This window comes from Melospiza georgiana, chromosome 2, assembly GCF_028018845.1.
Source record: "Melospiza georgiana isolate bMelGeo1 chromosome 2, bMelGeo1.pri, whole genome shotgun sequence".
Classification (NCBI taxonomy): domain Eukaryota; kingdom Metazoa; phylum Chordata; class Aves; order Passeriformes; family Passerellidae; genus Melospiza; species Melospiza georgiana.
The window spans coordinates 73,857,846-73,870,213 of NC_080431.1; the positions used below are offsets into that span (position 1 = coordinate 73,857,846).

Here is a 12,368-nt window from a genome sequence, read left to right on the forward strand (position 1 = left end):
ATTCCTGCTCATTTCTCTTTTCTGGGTCACTGTCACATACTTGGTGCCACATGAGAGCTCTGGCAGGTTCTAGATACAAATCAGCAAATTTTAAAATGGTGACTTTATTTTTACTCAGTTCAGGGTTAGTCTCTGAGAAGATCCACAGATGGGTGGAAATGACAGGACTAACTCCTGCCTAGCAATGGTGCTGAAGCAGCAAAGGAGAGAACCTAATTTTTAATAAAATGAAGAGATTAGAAAGCATTTGAGGATAAGGCAATATAACATATGAGGAGTGTGGACAAAGGGGTTTTCTTTTTTGTTTGCAAATGTTTGATATTGTAATCACTTTTCTTTGGCTTTTCGCAAAGTTGGAAACCTAGAATTATTATTACACTTGGTTGTATGCATCACATGTATTGGTTACCCTTAAGGCTCTCAGTAAATTTTAGAGGTGATGTAGAACTGGGATGTCTCATTTCTCTGGAGATGAAAAAATCCACTCTTTAGGGTGGACTGGGATGCTTCTTCACTGTCTGTCCTCTACTCCACAGGAGCCTAGGCTATATTTTCCAACAGCCTGAGAAAGTCAGTCTTAGGGTGGGCAATGAAGCCATCACATACCAACCAAATGGAGGGGAGCCTGTTTGTACAAATACCATCTTAAACTTGATATTTGTTTCAATAGCAAACAGATCCACAGCAGGAGTTTCATGTCACCAATTTCAGAAACCTGGGGCTTGAGTGCTTATGTCAAGCTAGTCCCTAGATACCTTTTGGAGCCAATGGCTGCCTACAAATAGGCAAGTGCTTAGACTAAAGACATGAGTCATCTGACTTATTTTACATGTCTACTTTGTGAGGAGAGAAAAAGTCAGAAGCCTGAATTTGTCTCCATTGTCCCCCAACAGCATTTAAGCAGCAAAGCCAGATGCAGACATCTGCAGTGAAACAGCAGAATCTCATCATGGGAGTGACAGTGTCATCAGCAATTGGAGGCAAATAGAATAACTCTGAAACTATTGGTTTTTTTTTGTTTTTTGTTGTTTTTTTTTTTTTTTTTTCCTTTCCATGGACTAATACTTGGCTTTGGCACAGATTTATAACCAACACTGATAAGCCAGCACAGATTTTACTTTCCTTTTTGTCCAGTCGCTGGCAGACATGTTCCCATGCTAAAGCTTTTGGTAAATCCACACTCTCTGTAAGGTATGGTCTAGGGAGAAAAATGAGCCTGTTTTACAGATGTCTTTTGAATTTGTGGCCAGATTGAAGGCAAAGAAAAATACTCCGGCCCACTAAAATTGTGCTGAAGTTTAAGCCATTGGAAAGTGTAGCAGTAAGTACGGAGAAACTTTGAGGCTGACTGTGATATACAAGAACTTAAAGACAGACATCTTCCTGAGGTAAGGATCTTCAGGCCACAGTTCCAGACTCAACATGGGAATGTGACTGGGGAAAAGCTGCACCATTTCCACTATTTTTCTTTTCTGGAAAAAGGACTAAGGAAGCTTAAATTTCTAAGTGAATAAAGTCCTGCCATGTACTGTCCAGACAAAATCCTGTAGGTCCTCAGAGGCTGTTTTGCATGTAAACTCTAGCAGATGGTACTCTTTAATGATCTCCACTCAGTCAGTACTGCAAGTAGTCCATAAAGTATTAAGTGTAATGAAGAGCTCTAGAGTCAATCAATGTTCAGGTTGCTATAACCTTGTGATGGCTTTGAGGTGTAAGACACTGTGTGAAATCCATCAGGACACAGGCTCTTATCATTTGCCTAAGCCTCATTTAACACCCACATTAACAGCTTAATTAGCACAGGTTAGCTGTATTGATCTGGAAAATCTTCATGACATTTACCAGATAAAACAGAACGAGAAAAAAAAGAAAAAGACCTTTCTATAGGATTTTGATATGTTCCCCTGTTCTTCAGTAAAATTCCATCAAGTCAAAAAGAGAAAAAAAAAATAAAATAAGGGAATGGAAGAAAAAAGAGGGGAAAGTTTCCTAAATGTAGTACACTTATGGGTAAAATTATTGGAGAACTTTCACTTTCTCTGGACCACTCCCTGCTTCCCTTTGCTCTGGGTTTGCCTGTTGGTGTTCTCTCATGCTTGGGAATAGAAGAATAACCTGGAGTTTGTTATAACTCGTAACCTCTATAAACTGGGCAGCAAGATCCTGTGCTGCCAGACAAGGAGTCTTAATTTAATATTTTAAAGGAATTTAAAGGGTTTCAGATGGGTAGCTCTGAAATGGACTTAATGTGATGCCTCTGTTTTTCCTTTTTGATTAGATGGCAGAGAGTCTGTGAAAGTCCCAATCCTGGTTTCATTGCAGACCTGCTAGATATCAGGCATTTTTCATGTAACCCATAAAAAGGCCCCATTTCCTGCTGCCTTGCCAGAGCATCCAGGGCTTCCACAGGTCTGGTGTACCTGCACCCTTGTGTGGGTAATGGGGTGGGAGAGCTGCTGTGACCTGCCATGGGGCAGCCTCCATGTAAACACCCTCCCTAATCCAGCAACCTGTGCAGTGGAAATCGGTAGATTTTGGCATCCTATTAAGGACTGTGAATGAAAAAAATCTGAAAAAGCATCTAAGTAGATAAAAAATTAGTAGTACTACTAATGAAGACAGCTAGAAGTTATTTATGATTTTTAAAAAGTCAACGAGAAGTTTTGGGTTCATTTAAATGGTTGGACTATTGGTGGTGGTTACCATCAATATACATGTGAAATTCTTGTAGACGAGCCAAATAATTTAAATTTCAAGCTCTTGTCTGAATTTTGTTACTCATGTGGATTTAAAATCAAAGAAGGCTTATTTTCCTACCACCATCCATTTAGGTTTTGGGATAACGTATGAATTACCTGAACTGTATTTGCAAGATCTTGGTGAAATCAATTTCACTTGCACAGGCTACACTGGACAATTTCCTAGCCTCTATTTGGTTCAAAATCCCTCTGCTGGGCTCTATTTATGTGAACATATGATTTTTGGAAATTTATTGTTTGATTTTTTGGAATTTATTTGTGAAAGGCTGGAAATCCAATAAGTAAAATGATCATCAGTTGTCTGAGCATGAACCAAAGACTCAAAAGTTGTCTATGGGCAAAGATCAATACAGCTGTGTGGGTATAAAATGAGACTTCAATACCTGTGCCAGTTTGAGTATACCTGAATAATACAGTAATTCTGGGAGCCAGTGCAAGTGTCCTTATTAATCAATAACCTATTGTAATAATCAAGACTCCTTTAACCTTGTTATGAATCTTCAAATCTCATTAGAAGAGTGACTTTCTGATTTGCTGACAGAAGGTAAAAGTTTTTTTCCTATCACTTTTCCTTATTTTTAACTTTTAGTTATGTATTGCCTCTCTAGGTAAGTGGTGCAATCACAACTAGTTATGCAATTAGACTAAACAGATGCAACAAAGTGTGCGTAATTTTGATGACAGCTGTAAAAACCTTTACTGAACTATGTGTATGAGTGTTACAACACATATGCAAGAGAGAGACTTGCAATTCATGCCCATTATGAAAATCATGTCTCACAAAATAAAAACTGATGAGTCCATGGTAAAAAATCTGTCCTTACAAGCTTGATTTGAAAAACAAATCAGAACATTTTAAGTTACAGAGCTCAAAATAAACTTTGAATTGTGGTTTGATTAACTGGTCCAGGGATAAGTCAAAATTGGCTGTGTGCGTCCTTATCACAAAAAGAACAATTTTCTAGACCAGGACTTTATACACCACTCTGCAAACTTGGCTTTACTGCTGAGAACAGGAACAAATAAACCAACATAGACTTCATAAGAGCGTGGCTGTGTGATTCAGCAGCAGCTGTGTAGCAACTCATCCCCTTCAAGATCAAGCCAGCATTTTTTCCTGGCCCCAAAATACTATTATTTATTTAGTGTTACATTCTACTCTCAGATGTGTCTGTGGTTTGCCCTGAAATTAATGGAGCTGAAGGTTATCTGCTGGGAAAAAGAATATCCCACTGTTGGCTCCAGCTCTATTTTTTATAACAAACCAAGTGTTAACGGCACTGGTAGAAGAAATCTGGTTTACTTTTTGTCACTTCTTGTTAGTGGCTTAGAAGTGGTCAAAGAATTTTCTCTTCAGACCATACTGGAGGACTTTCAATTATATTTTTGAAGTAAAAAAATATCTGGCTTCTGTTTTTAACCCTAGAGATATAAGCAGTACTTCAGTTAAATACTCAAATTTTTAAGAAATGCATTTAAAAAAAAATAATGAACACATCAGAATATCTCCTAGAAAAAGCCCTGTTGATTTGTGACCCCCACCCTATTCCTCACTGTCCAGGTCACAGCCTGGACATTTCTCAGAATCCTTCAATATTGCTGGTTTGGAATGGTTCTAGGAATGATCAAGTAGTACAGGTTTTGACACTAGCTACTTTTCACTAAATGGTCATCATAAGAAGCAAAAGTTAGAGAAATATGTTAAAACAATTGCCAGAGACCCACTAGAAAAAATGCAGAACACCTCACTCTGGACTCCAACTGGCCTGTTTTCATAGGGATATATGAGAAAGTCTGCAGGAGAACACCCTGCATTTGCCAGTCATTTCTTGCCCACACCTGTTTTCTTTGTTTTGGTCAAAGTGTGAATTGATGATTTCATAGAATCATGGAAGCATAGAATAATTTAGGTTGGAAAAAACAAGTCCTACGCTGCGAAGTCACACTAAACTATGTCGCTGAGCATGTCATTTAAATCCCTCTAGGGATGGTGAATTAACCATGTCCATGGGCTGCCTGCTCCAATGCCTGATAACGTTTTCAGTGGAGAAATTCTGTCTGTTATCTAGTCTAAATCTTCCCTGGTGCAATTTCCTCTTTCTGTTGCTTGTCACTTGGGAAAATAAACTAACTCCACCTCACTACAACCTCTTTTCATCTGCTCCTCATCAGACTTCTGCTCCAGACCCTTCCCCAGCTCTGTTGGCCTTCTCTGGGTGCGCCCCAGCCCCTCAGTGTTTTTTGTTGCAGTGAGGGGCCCAGAACTGAGCACAGGATTGGAGCTGTGGCCTCACCAGTGCCCTGTACAGGGGACAATCCCTGCCCTGCTCCTGCTGGCCACACCAGTGCTGATCCAGGCCAGGGTGCCATCGGCCTTCTTGGCCACCTGAGCACTGCTGGCTCATGTCCAGCTACTGCTGACCAGCAGCCCCAGGTCCTTTTCCACCAGGCAGCTTTTCAGCCAGCCACTCTGCCCCAGCTTGCCACAGTTCAGAAAGCAGTGGGGCAGGCAACCCTTTTCCTCCTGCTAATTTTCTGGGGAAACAAAAAAGAAAGGAGGCACAGGGACAGGATCACAACCCCATGAAAACCCCTTGATTCCTCCAGTGGTTTTCTATTTGCTCCCCATTAATTTTCCAGCTTTACTTTTTTTCTCCTCTGCATGTCACCAGTATGCTCTATGTCACCAGTGCATAGTTTGAGGGCTAGATGAGTTTTCAAGTCAACAGACATGGTGTCCCTGCAAAACAACTTGTAGTTGTGTTCCTCACAAGCCTCACCTTGAGCACACAGACTCTCCTCAAAGTGGCACTACAGCACACTGAGAAACAATTCTGCAACATGGCTGGGTCCAAATGGAGCTAATACAAACTTGGTTCTGTGGCAGTGGCTGATGCTGAGCTCCATTCCTAGCTACCCAGAGGCAAACAAGAATAGCAGAAATACTCACTGCACTCCTTTTTTTTTTTTTTTTTTTTTAAATCAGGAGGCAGTGAGGAATACTTTAGGAAATCTTTGAGGAATATGTCTGGTAATTATTCGTCCCACATCAGAGATGTTGATAAGCTTTTACAGTGCAGTACCCTTTCTCAACAGTCCCACAAAGTGAAAACTGTAGTGAAAAGAGAACTTCCTTTGACAGGCCTCATCTCTTTTCTCTCCAGCCCTCACAATTTGTTGATTTCATTCGCAGACCACCTGCCTCTCACTCTCATCTGATTTTTGTTTGTTCCTGACACATAATTTGTCTAGGGGAGATTTGCTGTGATAAGCTGTGCAATGGGATGTACTGTCAACACACCAGATCTCAGATCTCTTTGCCAGAAGATTCAAAGGCTAATCATCTGGACTTGGGAGGACTTTAATTCTCCACAGGAGATATGCTGATGTACCATGGCCAGGTGGAAATTGAACACAGTCAGGTTAGACTTCAGGTGCCACCATGGCCATTGGAAACAATAATTTCCATGTGGGAACCACAGCTGCTAATTTGTCATGGTCATGCCTTCAAATATCATGTTAGCACACTCCAATGAATCCTTAGCAAATGAAATCAGGCCCTTTGGGCAGCAGGTTCTGTATTTTAAAGCCTCCCTCATTTGGCATAACCTAAGATGGGCTTCCTCTGCTTCTTAACGGCATAGCTATACTGTGGGCAGAGAAGAAATCCCTCCAGCATCTTCTCCACCAGGCAGAAGTTGTTGGAAATACCAGTAATGTGTGGGAAAATCCAGCCAAAAGATGCTGCTGGAGTGAGAGCACAGCTTGTGCAGATGGAAACCACTCTAGAAGGAGGGTGACTGCCACGGGCAGCTGTTGCTCCAGCACTACTTTTTCTTCCAAGTATCTGTGTTCCAGCTAACTTTCCCAAATTGTTTCTATTACCTTTCTTGCACCTTAAAAAACATACTTTATTTTAAGCTATTACACAGCCAATGAAGGACTGGCTACCTGGCCTGTCTGATGATTAAATTTGGTAACAGGCTTTTGTGGACATGCCCCAAATATTTGGCTGCAGCTGGGCACTCCTATTAAGGCTGCTGTTTGGGGCAGTTCATCAATCTACATTCTTCTCTGGGCTTTTACCCTGAGCTCCCCCTGAAACATTCAGGTCTGGATGAGATTTGACTTGTGTAAGCTTTTGAAAATGTAACCCTTTGATTAATTTCTGATTGTAAAGTCAGAGAAAGAGCATGTTAAATCTCAATATAATCAAAAATAAAGTCTGCCTTTCCTCCCAAGTGGAGGGCACATTAAAAATAAACCAGTTCAGAATTGGATCTTGGCAATTCAAGAGTGCCTACCATTTTCTTGTGACTCTGGCAATTGTTTTCAAGGAAACCTTTTCAATACAAGAGAATACAAACTAATTTACCATTTCTGAATAGGATAAGGTTAGCTGTTTTGCTGAAAAAAACCAGTGTTTATCAACAGAGCTCAACTGCTGTGTTATACTAGGACTAGTAAACATGAGGTATGATACCATTGATTACCTGAATGTATGTGAGTGCTTAGCACAAGTGCTGAGTGACTGGTGGAAAACTTGATTTTTTAAGCAAATGGCTTGAATAAATGAAACAACTGGGTGATCTAGCAAGCACTCTGTCATTTTAGTTATCTTTTATTACATTTCTAGTCATTTATTTAATGCCCTTTTTTTTTCTGTTTTTCAGAATATCCAAAAAATAGTGATATTTTTTAAATTTATGGGCATTACTAAGAGTTACCCAGAACATACAATCTGCCTCTTGGTTATGTGATCACATGAAGTCTGTAAATCCCAGCAAATCAGGCTGCAGGGTTGGGACCCCCATCTACATGGTATCAGTGACGTTCAGTGGCAGTGCCTAAGCAGTGAAGGTCTATCTTACCTTGTTTTAAGACTGCAGTATTAATTAGGAAATCTGTACTGTCAAAATTAAGGGCTCAATAAAATTTCTGCTCCTGTTTCTTAGCCATCCATATAGGCATGCAGAAATGCAAAAAAAATTGTGACCTTGTAGAAAAGATGCCTCTTACAGATTTGGCTATGGTTGTGCAGTAACTTTACTCTTAAAAGGTCATCAAGAAACTTCCCTCCACCCCCACTGAAATAAACTTTTGTCACTAAATTAAATAATCCTGACTTGCATAGGCTACCCAAAGCCAGGTTTAGTTTGATGTCCCTCATACATCATAAGTAACAACCTTTCTCCCTTCTCTTATAAAGTTTGCCAATTTTCTTTTATAGCTTTGTATTCAAGACATGGTCATAAATTTGAATTCCAAGCCATTTGCTCCAGTGATCTTTTTAACATGAACAAAAGAGTTGCAAGGAGAGAAACAAAATAAAAGAAACAAAACAAGCAATGCAAAATAAAAGGACTCTAATGAAAGCAGTAACTTACTGTAGCTACTTTCACTATCGCTGGCATTAGAAGAAACATGTTCTGCAAGAACAGTACAGCAAATTAAAGAACATAACCAAGCACCACAGAGCTGCAGAAACTTAAAAGAGCTGCCACAGTCATGCAAAGGTAGTTATGCAGAGCAGAAATAAAAGCAGTGCAGTGACATCACCCGAAAATGCTCAGATATTTTACAGAGATAAAATGAAAGCTTTCTCTCTTGTGGCATTTCAGAAAGAGACTGTATGTATTAGCTACTGATATGTGCCATGGCAAAACGATGTCTTTTTGCGATAGACAGTAAATGACATCTCTGATAACTTCATTTCAATGTATATTATGATCAACTTGGATCTCTCTTGATGTCTTGAGCAATTTATTGAAATGCAAGTGTCAGCTGATATTCTGCACTATCAGTGATGTGCATCATTAATGCATTGAAACTATTCCTGCTAAACTTCTAGCCTGTGTGTCTTTAATCACTGTGCACTATCCCACAGGACTGTGCACAGAGATTAACAGATTAACATGACAGTTATTTTGGTATGAAATATTGTAACTGTATCTAATCTATCCTGTCCAAACAGGGGAAAAAAAATAAAGAAGACAAATCCAATTAAAAAACTAAGGAAAAAAAAAGAAGAAAAATATTTTTCCAGATATTGTCTAGCCTCAGGATTTGAGCTGGAGTTTGAAAATCTTTAGCAGACCAGTCTGGATGGGTGAACATGAATATAAGAAATATCATGATGGGTCGGTCTTCTGGTTTGTCAAGTCAGGTGTTCTGTTTCTATAACCATATTATTGAAAATAATTCCAAAACTGTAGTCAGCAGACTATTTATGGACAGTAAGACCATGCTATATGCTCTCCAGGAGGTCTGCAGGATCACATTAAACAGTTTTTTTTTTCTGGTAGAAATGCTAATTACTTTGCACCTGAAAGATCATTTGGCAGTTGAAACTTTTCAGCTGGTCCAGGACATTTAGAAGCCAATAATGGCTGTACATCTGGGAGCACCCTGGGTTAATGAGAAAGGCAGGAACAGTGCCAAAGTTCTCTGCAAGGTGCTGCCTTTCCTACATGCACTAATCTAATGGCTTAGGGTTCATAGATTGAGAATGGTGGGGCCACTGGAGCAGCAAAAATGGGAAGGGATGATATCTGATAAAAAACAGTAATGGGAAACCTTGATCTTGGGTTTAGGAAGAAACTTTTAAAAATTCAACTCATATTTTGAAGAAAACAGCATAATAACTTTCAGACATTTCATAGCAAGTTAACAAGGATTATCTCAAAATGATGTGCTATACAGGACCCTGAACAACTTTATTTAAAAATAAAAAATATCCTTTATAGTAAGAACTGTCATTAAAAAGCATGTCTGAGTTGAAAACTAACAAAATTTGGATTGGTGGGACTGTCTAGAGGTGTACCAGTAATTTAAAACTAGGCGCAATATTAATACAGGCATTACAGCCTATACAGCACCTCGGTGCTACTTTGTTCCATATCAATTTGCAGAATTCAGGTAACTTTCAAATGGTTGGATGTTATGGATTATCGTCTTTGTAAGGACACATATTCAGGAAGGTTGTCAGATCTGAAGTATTTTTTCTCTAGCAGGGAGGATCTGCATTTGTTGCTAATGAGCTGCTATGACACTTAAATGATCACAGAATTGTTAAAATTCAGGTGGCAGTGACATTTGCTGTCTATCACTGACAAAACCAGTCTTGCAGAACTGTTCTTCCTGGTACAAGAGATAAAGCTTTCATCTTTAAATTGTGAGCCACTGCATGGCGTTAAGTTAAACCATTAAAATGTTCCTTCAACAATTCAGTCAGAAACAGAATAACCTCCAAAACTGTGTGCATGGATGTGCATTCCTGCAATTAAAAAGCACACACAAAACAGTAGGCAATGCAACATTAACACACATTTTGCTCCAATTACTTGGTGCTTAAGAAAAGGAAAAACAACTGAGGAACAAGTAGCCAAATGCATGCAAGTGGCATTTTGTTTACATTATTTAGCTCTGGATACAGAATTTAATAAAGCTATATATGTGGAAGTCAGCAGCAAATATTTCATTCTATGCAGTTTTTCTGGTTCACATTTTGAGGAAGAAAAATTGTTTCTGAGCAATTATCTGACACATTATACACTCTGCAATGCCAAGTCTTGAGACAGGATTGCTGCATCAGAAAAAAAAATTGATTAAGGTTGTGTGACAGAGAATAGGTTGCTAATGGTGAAAACTGGTCCAAAATTAGCTTTGGAAAATGAAAGATCTTCTCTAGCCTGCAAATGACTTCTTCCATTAATAACAAATACTAATCTAAAAATTCAGCAAAGTAACAAACACTCCCATGCAAAAAGCTGAAAATGCAGAAGCAACAGCATGAACTAATTTTCTATTGATCTCCTCAGGATGTGATCATGTTAAAACGTTTAATTTTCCCTTTAGATGGAGAGGGAGGGGTTGTTGCTGAAAAGAACAGTCTAGGCAGCAAAACACGTTCTAGGTATGCTACTCTACAGAACTGCCATGATGGGAACAATAATATACTGTCAGAAACAAAAGGTGTTATTACAAAAGAAGTGAAAGTGTCTGCTTGATACACTGTATGTTATTTATTACCGTCATGCAGAACAGAACGATTGAAACATTTGTAAGGCATTCACAGCTGGGTAACAAATAAAACTCTATCTTGTGCATGCTAGGAGTGGAGGGTCCTCAGAGAAGAAACAGAAGCCAAAACAAAACAAAACAAAAAAGGGTTTACAGTGACCATTCCTGGGAACTTACTCAGAGTCTTTGTTCCATAACCGTCGTCACCTAATCCGGGGATGTCCTGCACGGAAGTCCCCAGAGAGAGCAATGAGAAAGGAAGAACAGCCGCAGAAGAGGAAGGAAGAAGTCAGTGGAGTTGAAATGGATACTACCATGACTGACCATGTTGATTGAGCAATCTGGATCCCTGCCTTTTCTTTATGAAACGAATTTAGACCCAATTTCTAAGGAAATTCAGCCAAAGAAAGAGGCAGTGACTGTGAAATGTGCCTTTTGGAGCTGTGAGGAAGAAGGAACAACCAGATAAATAAAGTTCCAGAAACTATCCTCACTGGATAAATTTAGGACAGAATTATTAAGAAAAAAAGAGTGAATATTTGGGCTTGGAACTAGCAAATATTTTAAATAATGCTGGTTCCCTATATAATTTAAGCAAGGAATAAATGCTTGTGGTGGTACACATTCCAAGAACCAGTTTAGTTCTTTAAGGTGTTAACATGGTTGTTTCCCTTAATAGTTATAACTTCCAGTGAAGCTGCCAATGGAAATCAACTTGGCGAAAGTCAAAGGCAAAAAAAAGATTAGATATTTTCAAAACTAATTATTTTGGTATGTGAAAGAAATCATGTTTGCCTTATTTTGAGCCAATTCTGATCTGGGAATATTTCTGAGAGACATTTTTGGATTTATGACAGGTGTCACAACAACTTTGAGGAGCCGTATTTCTGCTTCCAAAAGTTAAGGTCACTGCTTTATTCTTCTGAAAATAGTGTTTCCAGAGATGGAAGGAGAAGCTGGATCCAAACTGCAGTCATACATTGGTCACAGTAGTAATACCTCTCCTGCCTGCCTATGACAGATATTTGCCTAGATGTGTGGGATACTGGCATCATGCGTGTCACCCATTTGTTGTGCTGCTGCATGTGACATCGTCTCCAAGAGGTTACTTACGTTCTGGATCACTTGTTTCCTGCTCACTCTGCTCCTTGCTCTTGTAGAATGGGAATTTTCGTGAAAAGATGAAGTTCTTTTTACGCTTGTCATTGAATGACTGTGAAGGAGAAAAGGCATGGGGCAAAAACAGGGACGTCTAATTGTTGTCACACTCATGCTGACAAAACAACTAGTTTGTAAAAGTGGAGAGAACTGTAGTGACTCAAATCAGCACAAACTAAGTGGCTGCAACGAATCAGAGGTGTGGTGAGGTCTGAAATTTAAAGGCAAAGCTCCTGAAGACGGGATCAATTTGACTCCAGAGGTCCGGAGTTACAATGTGCAGCTCCTTACTTGGAAACTGTAGTGTTTGGCTTGTTTGGATGAAGGGCTACAGATGGTTCAGCATGCTTCGGGATCAAGGTATCCATCTTTATTCACAGCAGACTGTGCACAGAATTAATTAGCTGTCTGAAAAGAATAGGCTGTAAT

General features: G+C 39.4%; 1 protein-coding gene across 15 annotated transcripts in view; it reads right to left on the reverse strand.

The window, feature by feature from the left end:
* The window catches only part of DLG2 (discs large MAGUK scaffold protein 2), a 983,427-nt gene that overhangs the window by 13,157 nt on the left and 957,902 nt on the right, over window positions 1-12,368 (reverse strand). For 12 of the 15 annotated variants that reach the window (XM_058044765.1, XM_058044759.1, XM_058044800.1 and 9 more), the window contains 2 exons: window positions 10,959-11,004; window positions 8,147-8,188 (listed from right to left, as the gene is read on the reverse strand). In XM_058044765.1, the coding sequence (XP_057900748.1) occupies window positions 8,147-8,188; window positions 10,959-11,004 (88 nt within the window). Of the gene's footprint in view, window positions 1-8,146; window positions 8,189-10,958; window positions 11,005-11,894; window positions 11,995-12,368 lie in introns of all 15 variants that reach the window. The other 3 variants (XM_058044821.1, XM_058044844.1, XM_058044856.1) reach the window with 2 other exon arrangements.